At 34.7% G+C, this 26,692-nt stretch overlaps 1 protein-coding gene across 1 annotated transcript in view; it reads left to right on the forward strand.

Moving 5' to 3' along the window:
• LOC145266444 (uncharacterized) overlaps positions 1-26,692 on the forward strand; it is a 174,950-nt gene that overhangs the window by 58,631 nt on the left and 89,627 nt on the right. The window contains exons 7-11 of the mRNA XM_080122153.1: positions 4,030-4,157; positions 11,035-11,205; positions 13,184-13,422; positions 17,512-17,689; positions 24,061-24,266. Of these exons, the coding sequence (XP_079978279.1) occupies positions 4,030-4,157; positions 11,035-11,205; positions 13,184-13,422; positions 17,512-17,689; positions 24,061-24,266 (922 nt within the window). The remainder of the gene's footprint in view (positions 1-4,029; positions 4,158-11,034; positions 11,206-13,183; positions 13,423-17,511; positions 17,690-24,060; positions 24,267-26,692) is intronic.

Raw genomic sequence — 26,692 nt, forward strand, 5'->3', positions numbered from 1 at the left:
GTGGACCAGGCGCGAATGCAGACCCCACAATTTTAATGAACCACCATTCTGCCAGATCAAACATACCCATTCCTGTGTCTCCATGCATCTTCTATCATTATATGTAATCAGTTTTTTAAAATAGTCAACCATATAGGAGCCTATTCGTGACCAGACACACACACACACACAGCTTTATATTATATATATATATATATATGTTTAAAGAAAAAATAGAAAAAACCGAATGAAATTATTAAAAAATCAACGTTTCGTCCTTGTTTCAGAGGACATCTTCAGGATAATTGAAATAAAAATGTGATAAAAGAAAAAGTCATAGATCGTGCGAAAAAAGACGGTTTTTTAAAATCCAACCCATGTCGGGAAAGGACGAATATGTGTGCGTATGGGAAGGTTGTTTGATGTCTATATATACACTTTTAAAAATGCATGAGAATAAATATGTACATTTATTTATTTTTTTTGTTTTCTTCTGCGAAACTACTCATTTTCCTGAAACATTCAAGGAAAAACGGCTAGCCAGGATCCACTCTGATACCTTGCTCTTTGATTATTATTTTCCCTATGCTAGGGGTTAAATGGTAGAAGCCTTTTCTTTGCGTAATAGTATTAGTATTCAATATTAGTGCTGATTCTAAAAGTCTTCTTTTAGCTCTATCTATCACGTATTTAATAATTTTCGCTTGATCTAAATTAAATGAGTGATCGTGTTCTGCACAATGGCAAAAGAGTGCATTTAGGGCGTTGCCATTCCTTATATCTCTTTTGTGCTCGTTAAGTCTTAATTTCAATTTTCGTTGTGTTTCACCTATGTACGCTTGTTGACAGTTGTTACATGGGATGGAATATATACCGGCATCGGATGTGAGGGTTTTGGGAGATTGTTTGGTAGTTTTTAATGTCTGTTTTATGGTTGAGGAAGTTGTTTGTATCAGGTGAAAACCAAGTCTATTAAGAGTGTCGTAGATTTTTGTATTTTTGGTGTGGGTGGGAATGAAAAGATGTTTGTTTAATAGTGAGGTATTTGTTTTATTTTTCTGTGTGTTTATGTTATAGTGTATTTTCGTAGCTTTTTTCTTTGCGTAAGAAATGAAATAGGATGGATACTGTAGTTTTCTTAAAACATTCGTAATATATTGAAATTCATCATTAAGATATTGGGGACTGCATATTCTAAAGGCACGTAAGAAAAAACCAATAATCATGCCCGTCTTTATTTTATCATCGTGGTGTGAGTAGTAATGAATATAGTCGTTTTTGTGTGTGGTCTTTCTATGTACTTTGAAACTCAGATCGGTTTCTGATCTGATGAGGAATATGTCTAGAAAAGCTAGGGAGTGGTCTTGTTCAGATTCATGTGTAAAATTTATAGATGGTTCCACTGAATTTAATTTATTTCTAATTTGTTCTATTTGTGTGTTTTTAGGGAGAAAAATAAGAATGTCATCTATATATCTAAAATATGTGGAGTTTTTAGGAAGTCTGTGTTTAAAAGAGTTGGTTTCTAAGAATTCTAAGAATAAGCAGGCTAGTACACCACTAAGGGGGTTACCCATAGGGAGTCCAAATTTCTGTCTATAGTAAGAATTATTAAATTGAAAGTAGGTTCTATCAGTGATGAGTTTTATAATTTGTATTAGTGTATCTGAGGAAAAAGGTAGGTCGGCTTTAATTTTGATTAAGTGCTTGTGGAGTAGATTAAGGCATTTTTTGATTGGAATATTGGTGTACAGGGAAATTATGTCTAAACTATGCATGGTTTTATTTTGCATGTCCATATTTTTTATTCTATTTAGGAGGTCACCAGAGTTTTTGATATGTGAAGTGCTGATGGTGCCCATTAGTGGAGTTAAAATTTGGGCAATAGCTCGTGCTAATTTATGGGTGACGCTTCCAATGTTTGATATTATAGGTCTCATAGGGACGTTCTCTTTATGTATTTTTGGGAGGCCGTATAATATAGGAATAGTGGGGTGGTATTCTATGTTATTTATCCATTTTTTATCATTTCCGATAAGTTTCTTTACGGATTTATTAAAAGTATCGAAATCTTTTTCTATTGATTTTAAATCTATCGGAGTGTATATATCTCCGTCTGCCAATAGTGTGTGCATTTTCTTTAGATATAGGTCTTTATCTATTATAACTATACCACCTCCTTTATCGGCTTGTGAAATAATAATGTCTTTATTTTTTGTTAAAAGTTTTAAGGCATCAATGTATCTTTTTGGTAGTGCTAATTCTTGAGGTTGGGTAGTTGTTAAAGCTATTATCCCTTGTATGAAGCCTTTAGTAAAATCAGAGTCTTCTTGTCTATAATTTTTAAGGGTTGTGTTAGTGGTGATTTTCGAATGCTTGCCGGTAGCGAATTTAAGACCGAAACTGAGAGCTTCAGTTTCAATGTCCGAGAGTGGTTTGGAAGTAAGGTTTAGAATAAGGTCTGGACGTCCCAAAGTTTTCCATTTGCTGTTTTTTATCAATTTCGCAAGTTTGTTATCCAATTTAAAGTTATGGGGTGTGTTAAATTTTTTGATAGATCTGTAAATGTTCTTAATTGATCTGGGTGTTTTCTTGTAATTTTGTTGATAATCAGCAATTAATATCCTGGCTTTCCGAAAAAGATGAGAGCTTTGGTGCTTTAAATATATTATAGATGACAAAAGATATTTCTCAATGTAATCCGGGAAAATATGGTCTGATGTTTTAAAAGATTTAGGTATGCATGCAGGTATGACTTTTTCTTCAATACATTTTTCCAGAAAAATTCTCCTGTTGTTGTGAGAATTTGCTGCGATTAAGATGCTCTTATATGTTCGCAGAGAAGATCGGTTTTCCATTTCGACAGAATGTATAAGGAATGAAAAAATATAACCAGCGGTGGTTGACGTTATGTTTAAAGAAAAAATAGAAAAAACCGAATGAAATTATTAAAAAATCAACGTTTCGTCCTTGTTTCAGAGGACATCTTCAGGATAATTGAAATAAAAATGTGATAAAAGAAAAAGTCATAGATCGTGCGAAAAAAGACGGTTTTTTAAAATCCAACCCATGTCGGGAAAGGACGAATATGTGTGCGTATGGGAAGGTTGTTTGATGTCTATATATACACTTTTAAAAATGCATGAGAATAAATATGTACATTTATTTATTTTTTTTTTTTTCTTCTGCGAAACTACTCATTTTCCTGAAACATTCAAGGAAAAATGGCTAGCCAGGATCCACTCTGATACCTTGCTCTTTGATTATTATTTTCCCTATGCTAGGGGTTAAATGCTTTGCGTAATAGTATTAGTATTCAATATTAGTGCTGATTCTAAAAGTCTTCTTTTAGCTCTATCTATCACGTATTTAATAATTTTCGCTTGATCTAAATTAAATGAGTGATCGTGTTCTGCACAATGGCAAAAGAGTGCATTTAGGGCGTTGCCATTCCTTATATCTCTTTTGTGCTCGTTAAGTCTTAATTTCAATTTTCGTTGTGTTTCACCTATGTACGCTTGTTGACAGTTGTTACATGGGATGGAATATATACCGGCATCGGATGTGAGGGTTTTGGGAGAGTGTTTGGTAGTTTTTAATGTCTGTTTTATGGTTGAGGAAGTTGTTTGTATCAGGTGAAAACCAAGTCTATTTTCATTCCCACCCACACCAAAAATACAAAAATCTACGACACTCTTAATTTCCCGACATGGGTTGGATTTTTTTCGCACGATCTATGACTTTTTCTTTTATCACATTTTTATTTCAATTATCCTGAAGATGTCCTCTGAAACAAGGACGAAACGTTGATTTTTTAATAATTTCATTCGGTTTTTTCTATTTTTTCTTTAAACATAACGTCAACCACCGCTGGTTATATTTTTTCATTCCTTATACATATATATATATATATATATATATATATATATATATTCTCTGTTCAACTTACTATCAAGATCTATTGTTATGTTACTAGCAACTCAAAACTTACACCCTAACCCAAACACTGTATCTTAATCTATGCCCTGTCCTCTCTTTATCTTCATTCAGCTGGCTATCAGGATCTGTTTTGGCCAGTCTATTTCCCTCAGTTTGGTCGTGCTGTACAATTATCTGCCCAGTATGCAAAGGGACGCCAACTGATTGCTGCCCAGTGTTGTCGCACATGTACTTATCAAGTAAGTATTTTTTTATTGTTGTTTTGTCTATGTTTATTATCTACCCAGATTGTTAGCAATGCAGAAACTAGCACAATAATTTGTATACACCTGCTGGATAGTTTGTTGTATATTGAGAGACTTTTAGAGGATGAGAGGAGCAAAAGTTGGTCAGATCACCAATTGCTGTGACATCACCAACTGCAAGAACTGAAACAATCACACCTTCGTGCTTACTTTGGGCATTAAGGACCTCCTTAGTGGCCACTCCTGGCATGTATATAAAAATTAGTAAAAAATACCATGAGCTATGTGCAATTTTTTTTTGCTCTGAGTTGTGGAGAACAAATTAAAAAAAAATCAGAACTATAGGATTTATTTTGTGGTTATTGCATCCAAAACAGAAAAGACTAATAGACAACATAAGGAGATTTCAATGATTTTATTTTAAAATATGTTTTATTCGTCTTATGGATGTCTATTTTTCCTTCTATCAGTCTAGTGGTCTGGAGTCTCTTATTATTCATCATTTTAGTATGCCTTTTATTTATTTATTTATTTATTTGAACTGCAAAATACAATTCTGAAATTTTGAGATGTGGTATGATTGTTTGTATCATTTGGATTAATTGGACTAATGTTCTCATCTTGAGTGTTATCTGCTGAAATGTTGTGCAGATAACAATTGTCTCATTAATCCAAATGATACAATGCAAAATACGAGTTCAAATCTTTTCCATATCACATGATTAAACTAACCAATCAGATCCACTTTCCATCCATGAAATGTTGTGATCAAATCCTATACAATCCTCTCATATATAAAGTAGACACGGTCAGTTTCTTCCAATATTTTAGTTTGTCCGTTTTTTTTTTGTTGTTGTGGATCATTGCTGCATGCTGTTAGGAAAAATAAAATATAATTTGATTTGATTACTTTAAAAAGTAATTTTTCTGAGTCAGAATTATTTTTAGATCTTAAATCTTAAAAAAAAAATGGGACATAACTTTGTATTCGTTCATATAGAGTACCTATTTACTATGCCTCCCCACGGGACAGAGTTAGACACCAGGGTCGTTTTTTAACGTGGAGAAAAGGTACAAAAATAAAAAAAAATTGTCTCAGTCGTGAAGGACTGATCATCCACCGAAAGAGAACAAGAAATGGAAGTTCAGCATCTGAAGAACAGATACTACACTTTGATCTAATTGGAATAAAAAAATATCTTAAATCATGCTTTTTTTCAAAAATATTTATTTGTTTCAATCAATACAGTAAAATCTTTAAATTTTTAAGATGGTTGACCCAGACAAAGTATTATCTGAAAAGAATTTAGAAAAAATAATACTAGCAAATACATTACTAGACAATGCCCAGCATGTACTGTTAATATCTAATAATGTTTTCTATTTCGAAAACCATATCTACACTCAACTTCAAAAACATATGAAACATAGCTTTATAAATTTTTTCTTTAGTAGCTGTTTTTGCTCTTTTGTATATCTGCTGTTTCTATAGTTAAACATTTTCAGTTTAAGGCAAAGGAGAAGTTTAGGTCATGCAAACTGGATTTGTCCTATCATTTTCTGGTTGTGTGTATTCAACCTATAAAGTACAAATATTTCATATTCAACTTAATTATTCTCTACAGACCTAGTTGCAATTATTCATGTTTCTTATTGTTGATGATAAACACGTTTATTGGAAAAATAGTAATAGAGAAACGGTTAAATAAGCATTTAAATTTGTCAAAAGGTATATACATAAGTAAACGGAATAATGAAATAACTCAGAAATATATCTTGAACAAATAGTACAATTGTTGCCGTTATAATAATTAAAAAAAAAATAGTTGGATGGGACGCGTTGACATTTTATGATAGCGCTACCTGATCCAACCAAGATAAAGCAATACCGCTTCTAAAGAAGAAGATAATGCTGGAGAAAGTGTTCTCCTAAGCAGAAACCATATCACATTCTGATTCAAAGTGGGAACCTGTGTCCTTCCAGTTCATTGCTGAGATATGCATAAAAACAAATGGCTGCTCCCATGTCTCTCCTATATATAGCTACTAGGGGAGATCACCTCTGGTTACTTCTTGTTCAAGGGAGGTAGCCCCTGGTTACTTGTTTAATGGAGATTGCTCCTGGTTACTTCTTGTTCAGGGGAGATCACTTTTGGTTACTTCCTGTTGTCATGAACAAATGACTTTTAACTATGCATACATGGAAATTCTAGACCTGGTGACATCAAAAGCTCCCTGGGCTAAGATGTTGCAATCGTATTGCAAGTGCGGTACCCAAACCCAGCCAGAACAATTGTCTTACATTTGCCAACATACCATTTATGCCTTGATGTGCAGAATGAAGTTGTAAAGGTATCTGGATTTTGTTGCCTTTGATAATAATTACTTCCAGGCAATAATATTCTTCACACATAGGCCAGAAAACGTAAGGTATGAGTGGGAAGTTGTTGCATGACTGGAGGTTGCCATTTTGAATTAGATTTCTTGAGGTTCTGCGTTTTTCATCTGAGGCTGCCGCGGCCGCGATCCTTTTCCATCTAATAGCCTTCAATTTAAGATCATTTTCTTACATCAATGTGAAGGTGGCTTTGATTGAAGTATTAATCATTTGGTCATGATTTTTCAGTTGGGTACATGGAGGGCATTGGGATGCAGAATCAGGGGCTAAAGTTTTCCAGAATGATGTTTTATCTGGAATTTGTACTTCAGTATCATTCCCTTGAAATTTAACAGGTGGACATTTTCATATTTTCTAGAGCCTAGTTAGAAAATATTTTTGTTAGTGGCAGGTGATTTAGTCTTATCAGCAGATCCGGGCATCTGCATATGAACATTCAACAGGATTCTAGCCCATAGACCAGGGCTAAAGCTTCTCCTTTAAATGGTGCGTATCATAATCCTACTTCATTTGTAAAATGGGATCCAACCAGAATGAGCTTCCAGTTCAATTTACCCTCACATCTACAGTATTTCTGACATAGGAAGTATGATACTCCTGTTTTGCTGTAATCTGTCGCCAGTCTTGTTACTCTGTTTATTTCGAACATTTAGATACCTTTATCAACCTTCTTTTTTTTTTTTTTTTTTTTTTTTTACACAGAGATCACCACTTATCAAGGCCCGGAAGCCACTCAGGGATAAGGGTTATTGCAAGTACATTACGTTAGTGAGGAGATTTGATGAAGTGTTTACTTAAGGGGGCGGTTCATTAGGAATTTGTTAACATTAGACTTGAAGATATCCAAGTTGTAGTCTGGAGGGAAGCAGGCAGACAGAACAGAGTTCCACAGGCGTGCAGTTCTAAGAAAGAAGCTTTGTTCATGAAATCCGCGTTTTGATTTAGGCACAGATATAGAGTGGGGGAAATTTTTCACAGTGGATTCAGCTAGACGGGTGTTTTTCGTGAAAGATTGGCGAGGGGGGACCAGGGATTGGAGTTCAGACGAGCACCTGCCATGAAAATAACGATAAAACAAAGATAGGCTCGCAACGTCTCTTCTGTGGGAGAGGGGTTGCAGGGTAGAGAAAAGGGCATCCCCCACTAAACCACGAAGTCTATTTTGTACTCTGTCAAGGCATGATAGGCTGTTTTTGGCAGCTCTTGCCCAGATATGGCAACAGTATTCCATCCTTGGCCGTACTTGGCTTTTATATTACTCTCTTTGATTCTTGGCGCTCAAGTTTTTCATCCCGATAGAACTTTCTGTTCTTTATCCTTAGTTGTTCTTTAAAGAGGGACATAGCTTCTGCTTGTAAAAAGGTATATGACACCTAATTCAAGAGTCCAAACTAGAACCTAACCCTAATGATATTTGTTGAGATAGGGGAGTGAAGGATAGCTTCTGTCATTTTTTTTGTGGGTTTAACACCGTTTGCAGTAATCAGAAATCCTGCAAACACCATCTCTGCTCCAATAAAGTGAAATTTGTCTTAAAAACAATCCCTTTGTTTGTGTAGTGACAGATGTAGTCAATTGTGTGCCAGAATGAAGAGTCATCCCATAGGAGGCTGTTGTTTATGCATTTGGTTTTATGAGTCATATACAGTGATGTCATCAAGCCGATTATTTAGGGAATCCTTGAAGGGCTCTACAGTACTTATAATGATGCCATTCAGTAATGAATGTAGTAGCATCCCATGCAGCTGGGGATAATAATAGATTGTTAGAGCTGTTCCATGCATTCAGTACCGTTTTTCTGGTGTGCACTGGTATCATTGAAACCTGATTGAATGAAAATCAGGAGTGATGTGTTTCTCTCATAGTGGTATGATTCAACTTCTGTAGATCCATCGTGTGCCTTGGAGACGGTTTCTTTTTTGGCATGACCACCATCCTTGAACACCAAGTAGTAGTTGTGCCTATCGGTATCTCCAGTGCGACATTTTTGTCTCTGTTCTGCTTCACCTTTTTTTTTTTTTTTCCAAGTGATAAGGAACAGATATTGGTGTGTAAATGGCTGTTGGTGTGACCCTTGGAATTAATTTTATTCCTAAGGATTTACCCTCCATTGTTTGCTGTGGTTGATATTGACTTTTTGTTGATGGTGCTTGATTTAAAATGTTCCATTAGCCATTGTTTCAGTTCATGTCTGTTCACTTCTGTTGATTTTAACAGGCTGGTTTCTAGTTTCCTCGGGCCATTCGCTCTACGTGGACATCCATATGGGGCCAGTTCTATCCTGTTCTTCAAGGAACTGTTCCACAATAGTGAAGTCAGGAAATTGGGAGGCAATAAGTTAAGCTCCTTCAAGGCCATTTGTGACAAAGCCTAGAGGTGTTTTCTGACACATATACGGCCTGTCATATCTCTTTTGTTTCTATCTTTATGTGCAGAAACAAGACACCTCTCATGTGTAAACAACTGTCCATTATGCCCCATATCCAATGAGTGGTTGACACAAGGTACTCTGGGTATCCCAGGAGTTTCTGAATTTCAGGCCCACTTGAGCACATCTGTGCTCCTGAGTTTGCAGAAGCATGGACACAATGATTGCACTGGTTCACTGTTTTTTTTCAGTACACATTTAGGTCTTGCATAAGTTTCAGGCATCATAGTTACCTCTTTTGTCACTGAGTGGGGTAGCTCTGGGGCACACATCTAAAATTGCTCCTCATCTCACTCAAGGTGAAGCATGTCTGCTGGTTGTACTTTGTTGTGTTTGCGTGCAAAAGAATTATCTGGGATACTGTTAGTGAATATAAATAATCTCAATTTTTTGATACTTTGTTTGTAGCTTCCATTCTAAACCTCTCAAATTTATGGCATACCTTTTTTAGGTGCCCCACCACTCTGCCAGAGTTGCACTTACATTCAGCTGCTGGACAATCTTTTTAATTTATCGATCCTCTACAGTGTGACATCTTCCTGCATCTGCTGCAACATTTGATGTATTGTGAAGTTGAAGCCTGGATTTCCTTTTCATCGTTTGACCTTTGTACACAAGAGGGTATGTGGCATCGTTAAAGTGGGGAGTTGACTTGTCTGTTGCCTCTTGGCACACCAATAGTGAAAACCTCTGCTCCAATATATTAAGCGAAGCTACCTTTGCCAGTATCTTTCTATGGTGTTCGGTGTTTCTTGATCTAGCTATCATCTACTCAGCAATCATGTTGTCTGAATGGTCCGCTTGCTGCAAACAAGTTTGTTTGGGCACTGAATTCGAAATTCACAAAATTTGGCTTAGCCATGTACACTCAATAAGAAATGTGTTGCTGACTGAGCTTTGTTCTACCTCATAATGGAATTTCTGTCTGTGTACTTTGTGTAATCCTTTTACTGCCACCAGTTGTGTCTGACATAGAAGGTACTCCTCTGTGACAGAGTTGAGCCTCTCTGGTCTTACCCATTCAAAGAGTAGTCTGTTTGTTTCCAGTGTACATGTCTCTCATAGTTCATTCTTAATTGTGACTGGGTTTTCCAATTCACATATATCAGACTATATGTCTAAAAACAATGCCCATTCTCTGTCAATGGTGTCCAATCCTATCGAGGGCTGTTCTGTTTTTTTTTTACCCACAACATGTTAGGATTACTATAAAGAATCTCTTTTCTTAGCTTGATGCTTTCGTTCTGAAGCTCAATAAGTTGCACACTTTCTTGCTCCATGGTGTTTGGTGATGAGTATATTCAATGTCCACTGTCATTTTATAAATTTCCATGTTTTACAACGTTGATCTTGTTTGTAACTCCAGGTAAAATTGGAAACTGGGTCCTTTCAGCTCGTTGCTAAGATATACTCAAAAAGCAAATGGCTTCTTCCATGTCTGTTCTATATATAGCAATCAGGGAAGATGACTCTTTTTTTTCCTATACAAAAGGTAGTGCTCCTGAATAAGCCAGATTTTTGTGCCAGAATATAGTATGATTTACTCTACATTATGTGTTAGGCTAACAACCTCACCCTGTAAAAGCAAAACTTTATTAGAGAGATTTTGAAAATATAATATTTGCTAGTCATATTTTATAGCTATAAAATATTTCTATCTGTTGAGTTATATTTACTGTAACCACAGACTTACTAGGAAGACCAATAATTATGTTTTTCAATTTTATCTTTTTGTTTTTGCTGAGAACTAGGCATCCTACCAAAAGCTAGACATTCACCCGCTATTTCCGACACTGCGACTGAAGTATCTTTTTAAGATTCCAACTGTTGCTTTCAGCACAATGTTTGTATCTATCTTGCACTTAGTTCACCCAGTAGTTTTTGAAACTCTTTTTCTGGTTGTGTTTATATTATTAGATTGTGTGAACTCAATGGTCAACTATCTATGTTTATATCGATACTTTTCAAACAGTTTGTGATGAAACAATAAAAATAATCACTTATTTGAGTTTTTTTTCTAATTTTCTTATTTCTTATTTATTTAGATTTTTGACTGTTCCATACAACATTCTCCATTATTCGTCTACAAACTGCCACTCGGAGCTCACAACACAGTCTTCACAGATCGAATCATATTCCTAAACACTTGGCAGAATGGGAAAAAACTATTCCTTCTCTCAAATCAGAAAGCAGAAACATTACTCGAAAGTGACCAGGTAAGCCATTTTCTTTTCCCTTCTTCTAATAATATTCATAATTGTTTTAATTCTTTATCACGCCATTTATGGAGAAAGGATTTTTGTTAAAACTGCACTTTGGGGACACCACTAAATCATTAATATATAAGATGACGTCTTTTTTTCCTAAGGGCAAGTGAAGCACGGCTCATGGGTAAAACTACTGGGTTGACGTCAGGAAGAGTATTTGACCTATAAAAAAAAAATCTTGCCTCAATTACGGAAATGACTTCCGATGAAAGTTGGTTGTGTTTCATGCTCTGCAGATAGGTTACTTTGAAAATTAGTTTTCTAAAAGCCGTTCCACCCATGCCAGCATCTAAAATAGATGTTAAACCAAATATGATGATGATGATGATTTTCTTATCTTAACAATATCTTAACAGATATATTCGAGGCTTTTCTACTTTTGGGAATTATAAACTTCTGTTCATTTAACATTACTTTTCCCATGTTCAGTGTGTTGTGTAAGCAGTTCTCTCTATAACAATTTACCTGTTTATTACTGTCATGTATATATAACCATGTTTGTTGCACTTCTATAAAGATGCGTGCTGCTAATAAATATATACATTCTGGCTTGTTCCAGCCATTTTGATGATCAAACACAGAGACAATTATATAATAAAACTGTTTTTATTTATTTATTATTTTGCCTGCCTGGTCGTAGGACGGGACGAGCAAGGGTGGTGAAAGGTGGAAGTTGGAGTGACGAGCTAATGACGTGACGATTGCTCGCCTTTCACCCTGTTTTTGTGTTCGTCAGACCTCTTGCTTTTATTGACAGATTCTTTCTTTGTTTCATTAGAGGTCAATATATGTGTACAAAGTTTGACCTGATTTTTCTTTATTCCATCAGAGGTCCGACCTAGTTTTTCTTTGTTCTGTGCAAATCTGGCATTCCTTTATCCATGTGATTTAAGACATCTATGCTTCTGCAACACTGTATCCAGGAAGATGAACATTCAACATGATCACACAAGCGTAATTGACTCCATTAATTCTATGTTGGTTAAATATAATGCTCTTGGCAAATCCTCTGATGTGTTGTTTGGTCAAATTTCACATTGCAGATGACTGTTATTGCACTGAAGTTGTGTGTCTGAGTGACGGCCTAGCATTCACTGTCATATATCAGGTGTTTATTTTATTTTTGGTATATATGGCAATCTAATTGTAAAAAAAACAAAAAAAAACAATAAGTTTTCAGTGCTTTTACAGCATAGGACCCATACTGCTTGTTTATAAAAATGGCGACTATATTTTTGCTGACCTACTTTACATTTCGACATTTCACATGTACAATGAAACTTTCTATGCTTTACTGTTTTTTGATATTGTGTTATTTTTTTTGGGGGGGGGGGAGAGTGCATCTACAAAAACAGATGTTTCTGAGATTAGAATTGGCTGAAACAATTTATAATCTTAAAGCCATTAAAAAGGTGTAAAAAAAATACCAAACATATAAACGTAAAAACAAAACAATTTAACTGCACTCAAAGCAGCTGTTCAGTCTCCCCCAAAACTAATTTTATTCTTTCAACCCCCTTCTACCTTCCTCTCCCAAAAACACATTTTATGGAAACCTAAAATTGCAGCACATGTAAATAGAAATGTGCCTTTTTTGGTTATAGTTAGTGTTTAAATTTAAATTTTATCCCTTCAAAAAAAAAAAAAAAAAAAAAATTGATTTAAATAAAAAAATAAATTATCAAACTCATTCTTAACACAGAGGAGGAGGGGGTTAATTGATCTTAACTTAAGTCAGAGAAAAAATGAAAAAATTGTTTCATTTAAGGTCAGTGCTAATTGATTTTTTATTAACAAATTGGTTCCGTAATTTGTACTCAGAAACATTTAAAAACATTGGTTTCAATATGGGTCCTGCGCTGTAGAAGTACCTTCTTTTCTTTAAGAATTCTTCTACTGGGTTTTGTTTTCCTTTTCTCCTTTTTAGGTCTTAAATCCAGATGCAATAATACAGACGTTTGATTTGCCCTGCGAAGAAAAAGTCCTTGGAATTGTAAAGATCAATTTTCCGTTTTATTGGCATGAAAAGCAAGAAGCCTCCCTTGGACTTTCAGAAGCAGAACTTTGTTCGGATCTCAGCCCTCACTCCATACATGTTTCCAGACACACAGTCTTCGATGGCTGCCTTGTGATTACAGATGCAGCTGTCTACGAATGCAGGCCAAGGTATGATATCCTGAAAGTTTATTCAACAATATTTGTATTATCATTAAATACAGGTTCATATATATATATATATATATATATATATATATTAATGTCCCACAAAACAAGAAATTAAAAATAAGAAATTAAGTTTTAGGCAGACATTTTGTATTCTGACATATTTTAACATGTATAGAGGTTTCAAGACATAATCTGATTAAATCTATACAGTATGAGGAGATGCACGCAGAAAAAGGAGATTTAGTTGGTTTAGTCATATTGAAAGAATGGCTCAGTGTTTGGGTTAGTGGATGTAGAACAGTTGAGATAGCAGAGTCAGTTGAGAGTGGAAGGCCAAGGTAAAGATGGAAAAATAAAGATCTGGCCAGAGAGTGGTTAATTTGAAGTCAATTTTTAAAAGCTGTCTGACAGATGCCAAAATGTACAAAAAATTTTAAACAGAAAAAGGTGACACATGGCAACCAGATGGATTAAACACCTATACATGTAAGGCCGCTGATATCTCACACCTGGTACTTCTGACTTTATTTAACTAAAGGAGTCTCCCAAAGAATCCTAACTTCAATATAACTAATTTTGCTATACGGAGTTTACTGTTATATCAACTTTAATCAGAAAGGCAAGAGATCAGACATAAAATCTTTAAAATCTTATGATGAAGCTTGGAGCCAAATCTCATTTGAAGTGACCCAAAGGGCAATAGGAAGTCTGGCTAAAATTCAAAAACAATAAAAACTATATCCACAAAGTTGGTATTTTCTTTATTTGTGTTGCTCCGGATGAACAATATCTAAAAGTTAGAAAAAGATATATATTTAACTCTAAACTGACACAGATTTCATTGAGGGAGGTTGTCTTTTTCAATCACTTTTATGTACTAACCAAAAGGAAGTAACTCTATTTTTAATCAAGGAGTCACTTCTCTTATGCTGACTCATTCTTCATAAAATGTATTTCCAGAGAGAGTAGTGGGTGGGGAGAGAGAAGGGAGGAAAACAAAGGAGGGATAATGATAAAGATAGAAACATAGAAGTTTTAATAGAATATGTTACAGTTTATCTCCATGCAATGCTAGGTAACCCTGCTAATCTATATATATATAAAAGCGAAAATGTGTGTGCGTGTTTGTGTGTGTGTGTGAATTTTTTCTGTATGTCCGGCAAAGGCTTTTTTCGCCGGGATTCTCGGGGAGGGGGGGTGTTTACTATTTCTTATAACTTTTTATATATGCTATCAAAATCATAATACCTAACACTTACGAAAACAACGTCGTAAAAATCTTTTATTTCAAGCGACTTTTCTCTTACAATGATATTTGACCTAGAAAACCACCTGGGTTTTTAAATGTTTATTTTCGACTCTTTCCAAGTCCCTGGCTTTGTAGTGTCAAGCTATGTCATCACTATTAACCTCAAGGTTTCGGGTTCAAGCCTATATCTCTTCCAAAACTTTTTTGCTGTCTATTTTTTTTTTTTGATTTTGTTCGTTTTTTTTAATATTTAAACAAGGTTATTATTTTTAGTTTCCATCTACCCTCTCCCAACACACACGGACCCACAACTACAAATATAAGGAAACCCAATCCCAAATAGCACAACACACGAAATTTCTAGGTATTACACTGGACAATAAACTTAATTTCAATATGCATATCGCTAACTTAAAGCAAAAATGCCAAAAAGCAATGAAAATTTAAAAAGTAATATCAAAAACAGACTGGGGAGCAGACCAAGACACAATGTTAAAAATATACCAGGCACACATAAGATCAAAATTAGATTATGGATGCATCACATATAGCTCCACCCGTAAATTCTATCTCCAAAAATTATTAACCATACAAAACCAAGGATTAATACTTAGTCTGGGAGCATATCAAACATCACCCATGGAAAGCCTATACATAGAAGCCAATGAACCCCCTCTACATTTAAGATGGCAGAAATTAATAACACAATATGCAATAAAACTACAAAGTGGTCCAAACAACCCAACACACAAAAAACCCTTCAACCTACAATATACAAACTTTTATACCAGCAAACCAAAAAACATACCTTCTTTCGGATATCGCATCAAAGAAATATTAACTCAAATTAACGAAAACCCTAATAACATAGTCACACACACAGTAAGCAACAAACCACCATGGACTTTGAAAGATCCAAGCACGGATCTGACTATTACTAAATACCAAAAAAACAATACCAACAACTTTATAAATAAAAGCCACTTCGGTGAATTCAGAGAAAAGTACCTACAACACAAAGAAGTATACACTGATGGATCCAAAACAAAAAAGGAACAGGTGTGGCATGTACAGATGGACAGAACCATCTCCAAATAAGACTTCCCATCCATGCATCAATATACACAGCAGAACTACAAGCAATCAAAATGGCACTTGAAGTAAGAACGACAATAAGAAAAAATTCATTATATATACCGATTCTTTGTCATGCATCTTAGCTCTAAAAGGAGAAGAACTAGAGCATCCTTATATATTAGATATAATGAACAAATACAATGAAATTATTGAAAAAGGTAAAGAAATAATCTTAGCCTGGATACCAAGTCATGTTGGTATTCCAGGCAATGAAGAAGTTGACAAATTAGCCAAAGAAGCCATTAGCAAAAATATAACAAACATCAAAATACCATACACAGATTTCAGCAGAAAAATAAGGGAATATAACAAAAATAAATGGCAAACAGAATGGGACATATACCCAAAACAAACTACACGAGCACCAACCCATAATAAAAAACAAAACGACAACAAAAGGACGAAGAAAAAATATCATTCTAAACAGAATCAGCATCGGTCATACCAAATTAACACACTCGCACCTAATCAAAGCAACAGAAAAACCAAAATGCATTTTCTGCGACAAACAGATGACAATAAAACATTAACAGAATGTCAAACATATGAAAATATCAGAAATAAATATTATACAGTAAACGAAATCAAAGAATTGTTTCACAAGGTAACACCACACCAAATCGTCAAATACTTAAAAAAAAATACAACTCTTCAAATCACTTTAAACCGTAGAAACTCAAAAAAATTTAAAATACATAACTCGGGGGGACCCCCCCCCCAAAAAAAAAAACAAACAACAAAAACTATCTTAACTAAATACATAGCTTGGCATTAAATGACCCACAGTGGTTGATATGCCGTGAAGCCCCAATAAACCAACCAACCCAACACACACACACCAACAGTTTTAATATTGAAACAGGGTTGTTTATTTTTTTTTATTTTTCAGAGTTTTTTTAAGAAGTTTTAACATCGTTCGTTTTGCATCATGTTCGTTTTTTTTTTTTTTATATTCAAACAGGGTTATTACTTTGCTTATTCTTTTGTTTTGATTTACCCCCCCCCCCCCAACACACACCTCTAAACACACGGGCAATGCCGGGTACCCCTGCTAAAGGGCAGTTGTCTGCATGTGTGTGTGTGTGTGTGTGTGTGTGTGTGTGTGTGAAGCTAAAGGTCCAAAACTACATAGTAAAGACCCATAAAGTTGATATATTCTTGATCTGCATGACCTTAAATGAATAATATTTATAATTTAGAAAATAATATTTGATTCTAAACTAGCACAGAATGTGCCAGAAAAAGGTCAGGTTTCCAGACATTTCATGTATTAATTAAAGGGAAGTAACTCTGATTTTTGATCAAGGAGTTACTTTCCTTATGTCGACTAATTCCTTGAGTAATCTATATAAAGAAGAACTCTGTGTGTGTATGGGCTAGGCAGAGTTGAAAGGGAGGTAATCCTGCTAGTTTTTTATGTGATAAAATTACAGAATTGGATAATGTCTGTTTAAGGTAACTCCATATCTTGAATTCAGTTTAAACATCTAAATGTTTTAGTAAAGAAAATGACATTAAATAAGTTACGGCAAGTTGACTAGAATATGTGAAATGGTGATTAGAAGTGCACTTAAAAAGCCAATATATGAAAATAATAAAAAGTAAAAAAGAAAATAATGTGCAGGACTGAGAACATGAGTACATAATTAAAATTTTAATGTATATTAATAAACAAGCATATCTGTTTTTTGATTTTTATTCAGGATTTCTCCTGAACGTTATTTTCTGGAACTTGCTCTACATCCTTTGGATTCATCAACCGTGGACAATTTGGCTGTCAGCCTTGGGCTCGACTTCAATAATCTATTTGCATTAGCAGCCGACCATCTGCTAACGAGAGGGCATTTCAGTCATGCCGTGCGACTTTTCAAAATGGCCAAGGTGAGTTGGATTGACATGAATGTGTTTATCCAATTTATTTTGTTTATTTTAATCTGCTCTTTAATCTTTTTTTATGGTCATCAATATTGTTTTCCTCCTACAAATATATATATATATATATATATATATATATATATATATATGTGTGTGACTGTGTGCATGTGTATAAAGATAGAGTAGTATCTTTGCTTTTAGTAAGATAAATCCTATCCGATTTAAATGACATGAAAATCAGCTTCTCAAAATTGGAATTTTCTGTAGATCCTGGCTTCCTGACCTAAAATGCACCAAACATTGATATTGTTTTTTTTCTTTCTCTTTGCAAACTCAGTCATGTTCTGTTTTTTTAATTAAGAAAAATCAAATTTAAAGTTTCAATTATTTTGAATACAAATAAAATCTTCATAATCGAATTCAGTTGTTGCTCTTGAGTTTGGAAACAAAATGGTGACTCTTGCCTTCTTCCTTGCTTCAATTCTTTTAAAAAAAGTCCTACTTAATTTATGTGATTTTTGGAATATGACATTTTCCATGACAAGTACATACATCATAAAGACTTTTATGTATTAATTTTTTTTTAACTAAGTGTGATTCTAAAAGACACTTTTTTAGTTTAATTTGTTTTCACCATTTAAAAATTTTTTTTATTTTTTTATTTTTTTAATTAATAACACATAAGGAAGTCAAACAAATTTTATAATTGGAAAGTTTTATTTTATTTTTTGTTCCAAACTAGCAGATCTATCTGATGTTGCCCATTTTTCTGTCTTTCTCCTTGCTCTATCATCCAACCCCTTTCTTTCTCTAAACACACACACACACAAGCAATTCTGCCTCATGGAATTGGAAAGTGTGAGTCCTCTAGTATCAAGTTGCAAGGTTCTTTTAGAGGATGGCTACTACACAACGAGACATGGAGTATGTAAGTACATCCACTGGACCATCTGTAAAAAATTAAACATCCAATGTGGCAGCAAGTCCTGGGAACATCAACCTGAAAGAACAGTTGGAAATGACTTATATACCATACATTACGATCATGTAATCACTACAGCCACCTACCTTGAAAATGCTGCTGTGAAACCTGACATAGTTATATGAAATAAATCAGAGAGAGTTGCAACCTTGGTTGAAGTGAGTGTTCCTAATGATGGAGGTCTGAAGAGAGCTGAAAGGGAGAAGCAGACCAAATATCAAGGTCTCATGTATGATATGAAAAGAAACTGGAATCTTAGAGAGATATCAATCATACCAGTTATTATAGGTGCGACAGGGCTTATGAAGAAGAACCTGGAATCCTACCTAACTGATATTCCTGGTGAACCAAGAGCAAAAGAGATCAAGAAAATTGCACTTAAGGGAACAACGAGGATACTAAAAAGAGCTATCGGTTGGTTTCAGTAAAAAGCAGGGCAATGTAGGCAGCTGGTTTGGCTGCTCCATACCCAGCATTACAATCTTCAAAGGAAGGAAATAAAAAAAAAGAAAAGCAATTCTCTTTTAAAAAAAATCATTTCACTTATATCAACTAACTTTGCAAGAAATTTATTCAAAAGATTTCTTGAGAAATTAGTTAATATAAGTGAAATGATTCCTTAATTAAAAATTAGTGACTTTCCCTTAATTAATGAAATGTTTGTAGACTGACCTTCCTGGTATGTTGTGCGCCAGTTTAGGGTATAAGAATAAATTATTTATATTTTTAATTTTAACTATTATTTATTTGAGATAACGCTGATTAAGAATGTGCCAACTTTGTGGTGTGTTTTGAAGTTTTTAACTTTTAGCCGGACACACACAAACACAACTATATAATCAAATTGACCTTTTTGGCTTTAATCTTTTTTTAAATTTATTTTTAATTGATTATTTGATGAAGTAAAAAATGCAATGGCACTCGCTGGGTTTGAGTGTGTCAGAACATATAATACAAATATACATGGCAACTTATAAATTCTATTATTTGTAAATTTGACTTAATTGAATCCATCGGAGTGCGTTTCCGTTTCTTTGTAAACAAATTTTTCAAGTTATTTGAACTGACTTTGAGGTTCTTGGTAGATCCTTATTTAATAAACGACTGACAGTTTTAAAAGCTATTAATTTAATAGATTAAAGCATTAATAAAATTAAGTAAAGTTTTATCACAATTTGGTTCAGTTAATTTAAGCTTCTGGGATTGACCTTTACTCCTGATCTGAAATAGAAGTCTGTTGCCAAGGTTGCTGGAAAAATGGTGGGGTCCTTCTACCGCTCCAGTAGATATCTCACTGCTGATGCAATTCTCTATCTATATAAAAAGCCAAGTACATCCAAGGATGGAGCACTGCTGCCACATCTGGGCTGGAGCTGCTAAAAACAGCCTATCCTGCCTTAACAGAGTGCAAAATAAACTTTGTAGCTTAGTGGGGGATGCCCTTTTCTCTTCCCTGCAACCTCTCTCCCACAGAAGAGAGGTTACGAGCCTATCTTTGTTTTCTCGTTATTTCCATGGCAAGTGCTCGTCCGTGCTCCAATCTTTGTTCTCCCACACCAATCTTTCATGAAAACACTCGACTAGCTGAAACCACTGTCAATAATAATCCCCACTCTTTATCTGTGCCTAAATCAAAACGTAGATTCCATGGACAAAGCTTCTTTCTTAGAAGTGCACACCTGTGGAACTCTCTTCCATTTGCCTGTTTCCCACCTGACTACAACTTGGATATCTTCAAGTCCAATATAAACAAATTTCTGATGAACCGCCCCCTTAAGTAAGACACTTTATCAAATCTTCATTACTAACGATTACTACCAAATTATCCCATTGATTACTGTACACGCAATAACCCTTATCCCCGAGTGGCTTCCGGGCCTTGATAAGTGGTGACTGTCATGTAAAAAAAAATATATACATGATAGAGTATTTTACTTAGCCTACAGGTGAAGTTTTTCTTAGTTTATTTGGGATTCAGTTGAAGTCTCAACATTTTACTTTACTCTTATCTTATATATATATAACACAGACATGAAACTTAATATATAGGGTATTTGAACCTATGCAAAACTTTATATTTGGATTTTAGCCAGGAAAAATAGGCGCAAAAGTATAAAAATTAAAAAAAAATAGAATTGGCCAGGTGATGGTTGAACAGCATTACGAATATGCATGCATAACATAATAGCTATTGGTTCATATTTTTATTTTTAGCCTTGCAGCAAACATATCTTCATAGCTCAGGCATTAATGCCAAAAGAGAAAGTCAATCGTAAGCTAAGTTTTGGTTTTGATTCTCAGTAGTGGTACATAAGTCCTTTTTTTTTTTTTTTTTTTTTTTTTTAAAATGATATATTGGTCAATATAATACAATAATAAATATGAAATCTGCATTAATCAAAATATCATATTTAAGCGTATTTTACGACCGAGCAATGTTGAGCAGCCTGCTAGTAGTCGTATAATATTATAAAGCAATATAATGTATTTTATAGATATATTTTCAGTGTTTACTTCAATAATGCTCAATACGTGAATAGAGCTTAGTAGTAATATGAAAATATGTCGGTGGCAAGTAGACTACACGGTAACGTTTATGTTTCATCAGGCTAGCCATATGATTTCAATCATGAAACTGCATTAATGGATAATTAATGATTTTGGGTTTATCATTTTCTTGTTTATTTGCTGGAACATATTACTTTTTAAGGAATACCCCCCTCCCCACACACACACAAGTAAAAACGGCAATCCTTTGGGTAACCACTGCTGCTTGGGTTAAAATGTTTAAATCAGGAAAAAGCGAATTTTAAAAACGAGTTAAATATAAAAAAAATGAATGCAAAGTCATAAATTAGTTACTTTCTCTTCGCTATGTCACCTTCTCTCTCTTTTCTTTTTCTAGGAGTTAAATAGTATTGCTACTTTCCATCATATTCCCTTTTTATTTATAATGGACTATTCCAATGTTTTTATTCTGTCCTTCATTACTGTTGACTGTTAATAAACAGAGAGTGATGGGAGCAAGAGTGATATATATAGCATATAAAATAAGAGTGAACAATCAAACAACATACAGTGAAAGAGGGCGAGAGTTATAGACAGAAGCTTAGTAAGAGATAGGTCACTTGGTGAATTGATTGCAAATTGTAGCTAATTAAAACACTTCAAATGAAAGTTTGTTTTTTTTTCAAACATAACTCAAAAGTCTTAGGAATATTTTAGCATATATTTTGTGTGATGAAAATATTTGGAAAAATCCATAGGGAAACAAACATTGATTAGCTCTAATATAAGTCGATACACATGGAGGCACAACCAAGTTCTGAAAGTAAAAGAAAAAGCTACTACATCAGAAAGTAGAGAGTTAATGAAGGAGAACTACTAAAAATAGAGAGTATTAAGAAAATGAATTTTCATAAAGCCGGAACAACCGGCATGGTGAAAAGTCACTCAGGGGTACACTTAACTGATGAAAGGTGTCAGGGAAAATGAAAATTAACGATAGACCTCCAGAATACCTCGGTCTTCCCATTGGTCCTTACATAACAAAGACCAGACCTTGTCGTGTGGAGTGAGGAAAAGAAGGTTGGAATCATGTTAGAGTTGACTGCGCTCTGGGAGGATAATTTTGTAGTTGCAGAAGATGGAAAAGTTGAACGATACGATGATGTACTGATTGAGTGCCAGGAAAAAGGATCACCTAAATTTTTAAATACGGAATATACTGATGAGATATTCTGGAGTGTTGGGAAGCAATTCTTAAGAAAACGCTTAAATAGCTTTGTAAGTATGGGAGCCAGTTCTGGTTGAAGTTTTTTGAGCACTATAATAAGAATGCCGTCAAGGCCAGTTGCTTTACTGGAATCAAGGTTTTTGATTAGCTTGGCAACATTACACACAAATTTTTGTATGTTGCATAGCATGTTTTCAGACACAGGAGGCGGACCTGATCACATAAGGTACAATTAGCTGCTAATTTTGCAAACAGTTTGGCTTTGTCCAATGTTGACAAGATTATCTCAGATCCATTGATGATGTTTGGGATAGAGCACACACTTCTATTCAGTTCCTGTTTGTTATTTGCCAAAATTGGTGGGAACCAAGCCGCTGTTCAGCTACTTTGGACTTGATAGACTGAGCATACAATTTTGCGTTCTTTATTAATCTTTTACAGTGGTTGCTGGCAGTCTTGAAGGTGGTTTTAATCTCAGTACATCTATTACGTTGAAAGCAATCGAAATAGTGATTTCCGTGTGCAATGGCAGCAGCACATTGTGGAGAGAACCATGACTGGTTGTTAGGTTTTTGCTGGAATTTTTCAGAGGGTATGAAGCGGTTTATACCTACAATTAACCATTCTGTGATGTTTGATACTATGGAGGACACATTCTTTTTAAACATGGAACGCAGAGATAGATCTGATAGAAATGTACAAAAGCTATCCCAGTCAGATATATCGATATACTGTACAATGTAGAGGTATGTCGGAGGACTTATTACATTTTGTTTTTATCTTAACTAAGAAAACAGTGTCTGGATGATCCCAGTGGGGACAGAACAGAAGATGAACATGAGAAGGTCTAGGAGACTTTCATACTGACTGTCAGTGTTGTGCACGTGGGGGTTTGTGAACAATTTGAGTTAGGTCATAAGCAATGAAAAAATTATTATCGAACCTCCTCTCATCATCAGTCTTGAGTTGGCTAACCATTCCATATTGTGAACATTGAAGTCTCCATAGATGTGAATGTTAGCTGAAGAATGTGCAGACAGAATTTTCTCAGATATGCTCTTAAAACTAGTAACTCCGCTGTTGTGGGAGCAATAGAAGGCAAATATAAATGCAGTTGTATTAGTAAGTACAATCCGGAAGCACATATAGGGCAATTTAGGGTTTTCTCTGGAGATGTACCTACCATATTGAAAGCCATCTCTAATGTAGGCACATATTCCATGCTCATGGCGAACAGATTTGGATGTTAAATTAGAATATCCTTTAACGAGAAATTCATCTAGGAAAATAGTCGGTCCAGTGCTAGTTTCACTTAGGAAGAATAGATCTGGTTTAGTCTCCTGTAATTGGATTTCAGCCTATGGAAGGTTAGAATGTAGACCCCTGATGTTGGAGAAGGAGACATTGTAGGGGATGGTCTACACTGAAAGTTGGAGTTCTGGGTTTAATTGTGTATTCTTTCTGGTATCTTTTCATGATGGAGTTTTAGGATTTGTGGAACAGGTCGACAGGCTTTGTTAGAGCAGAACAGAGCGGGAAAGTAAGGAAGAAAAAGACGTGAAGAAATAAAAAAAATAAAAAAAAAAGAAACTTTATAGAATTTGTAAGTTCTTGAATTGAGTGAATGCAATTATTATTTGCCCCTTTTTATTTTTGCAGTATCCTTATGTGAAACGTGTAGCTGCTTTTGCATCTTATGGTCGTATCTCTGAAGTTATGACTTTCATCCAGTACATTATGAAACGAAACAACCAGAACCTCAGCGTACAAGAAGCCAAGCAACTTGCAGACATTGCTTTCCACGGCTTTGTTTATCAAATTCAGAAAGATGGTATGCAAGATAAGGAACTTATTTCTTCATTCAGGTAGGTGTAAGATTTAGTATTCCTCCTTTTCTGAAACTATTATTGGAGAGGGAAGTGCATTATTAGCTCAGTCTACTTAAAATTATCTTCCTTATATTAATATTATTTCAATCAACATTAGAGAAATGCATTGTCCTATCTAAAAATTAAGAAAATTTATTTCAGGTATGTTTAGAATTCAGAATGAGGCTCTTTTTTTTTTTTTGGCTAGGCTTTCAAAGCCATCAGACATGTCTTTGATTGGCTGTCTATCTATTCATGGGCTTCAAAATCCCTGATGCCATTTCTATAAGATACTTTTTCTTATAGCAGTTGCATAGACTCCCAGAAGAGCTCAACACAAATCTAAGTAATGTTTTTGTTTATTATTGACAAACATTTGCTATCACTAACGTCAGCAACATGTCTTTAGCGATTGTATTAGTGTAGTCTTTGTTTAGAACTAATCTCTGTTCTCTCTTTGTATGTTACTAAATTTACCCATGACATGTTGGGTCACAACAACTACGATTATTTATTCTACTTAAATTTCATTCAAAACAATTAGTAAGCTATGGCATATATACTTTAAGACATTTTTCTTGTATAGCTAAAAATAATAAATCTCTTAACTTCTACATTTTCCATGTAGAAGTATTATTACTCTTTATCATTCGTGTATCAAAGTAAAAGACTTATTGTTTTCTCATCTAGTTTACATGTTTGTGTTGTGTAGACCTAAAACAAAAAGAGTCACTGGTTTGCAAATATACAAAAACAAAACAATGCAGACTCACAAGAAAAAACTAAGATGCATTATGTATAAGTCAGTTGTGCTCAGTGTGTGATACCATCATGGGAAAGGACTCCCAAATACCAGCGTCCAAAGCTTAGTTAAATTCCAGTATATAAGCTAAGATCTAACTGAGATAATTTGTCTGTTGGGGCATCGTTGATTGAAATCAAATCATCTCAAGTTCGTGCCAATCAGCAATTTTCCTTGCCTCGCTCAGGTATAACTCGATCTGCCTGAAGCCAAGGCCCTATCAGTGGGGCATTAGAATACGGCAACTGCCCCCCTGCAGAGGGTAAAAGTCCCCCTATGGGGGTCCTGGATATGACCTTAAACTATATCTGATGGTGAGGCCCCAGCTTGCGGGCTCTATGAAGTGTAGAGCCACCCTTTAATTGCCATTGCTCCCAGGTCTACTCTGACCCGGAGTGGTAGTACCTGTTAGGGTCCCAACTATGGGTTAAATAGAAACTGACTTGAAAACAACAAATATATTCTATTAAAAAAATTTTCTTCAAAATCACCGGATTCGGCATTAAATAACCTGAAAAGGGTTGATATGCCGTAAAGCAAAAACAACCAACCAACCAGCCTGAAGCCAAACTCTCTTTGAGAACTCCTTCAGCTGTAAACGTTCGATAGACTCTGACTGTTGAAGATATTAATTTACAAACAGAAATCCTTTGTTTGGTCTTTTTTCTTTAAGTAATGAGAGAAAATGACTAGCTCTCTCCGTCACACCCAGCTGACACCTAGAAACTATCAAATAACTTGTCTCATCACCATTCCGATTACTTTTCCTTTTGAGAATCATTTCCTCCATTCTCTGAGGTAATTGTTGGGAGAAGATAAAAATAAACATAAAGGCATAGAATGAGGGATCAGGGATCCCCCCTCCCCCAACATTTACTTCTATCCTGATGAGGGCAGACGGATATGAGCTAAGTTTTTAATGTGTGGAGTGGCGGAGTGTACACCAGATTGGGACACAAGTAAAAATTACCTCACTCTATAAGGATTTCTGTTTTTCTGAGAAAAGAACAGATACTACACTTTTAATTATTTATTTGCACTCCCAAATTTACAATATGATAAATCAGGTACAAGGTTTTAAAAATATTGAAGGATAGTTTGTCTTACTCTTTCTTTTTCTATTTCACTAATTGTCCATTGCTTTCAATAGTTGCCATAATATCATTTAATCAAAGGCTAAATAAATGTAGTCCTTAATTAATCCAGTGGTATTGCAGTCATATCTGATTGCAATACCACTGGATTAATTAAGGACTTCATCCAAAATTAAATAAAGGGTTCAATTCAAATAAAATGAAGAGGTTCAATTTTGATAAAATAAAGGGATTCAATGAAATGAAGGGGTTCAAGTCAAATGAAATGAAAGGGTTCAAGTCAAATGAAATGCAGGGGTTCAAGTCAAATGAAATGAAAGGGTTCAAGTCAAATGAAAGGGTTACAGTCAAATGAAATGAAGGGATTCAATTTGAATAAAATGAAGGCTTCAATTCAAATGAAGTAAGGGATTCAACTAAAAATTCTGAGAAGATTACTGAATACAGCAAAAACTGAAGAAAGTTGCAGGGTACAATGGCTGAAACGTGAATATAACAACAAAGATGATAACTTTTTTTTCTCATAT

This window comes from Euprymna scolopes, chromosome 1, assembly GCF_053919585.1.
Source record: "Euprymna scolopes isolate OS-2025 chromosome 1, ASM5391958v1, whole genome shotgun sequence".
In the NCBI taxonomy this organism is placed as follows: Eukaryota; Metazoa; Mollusca; class Cephalopoda; order Sepiida; family Sepiolidae; genus Euprymna; species Euprymna scolopes.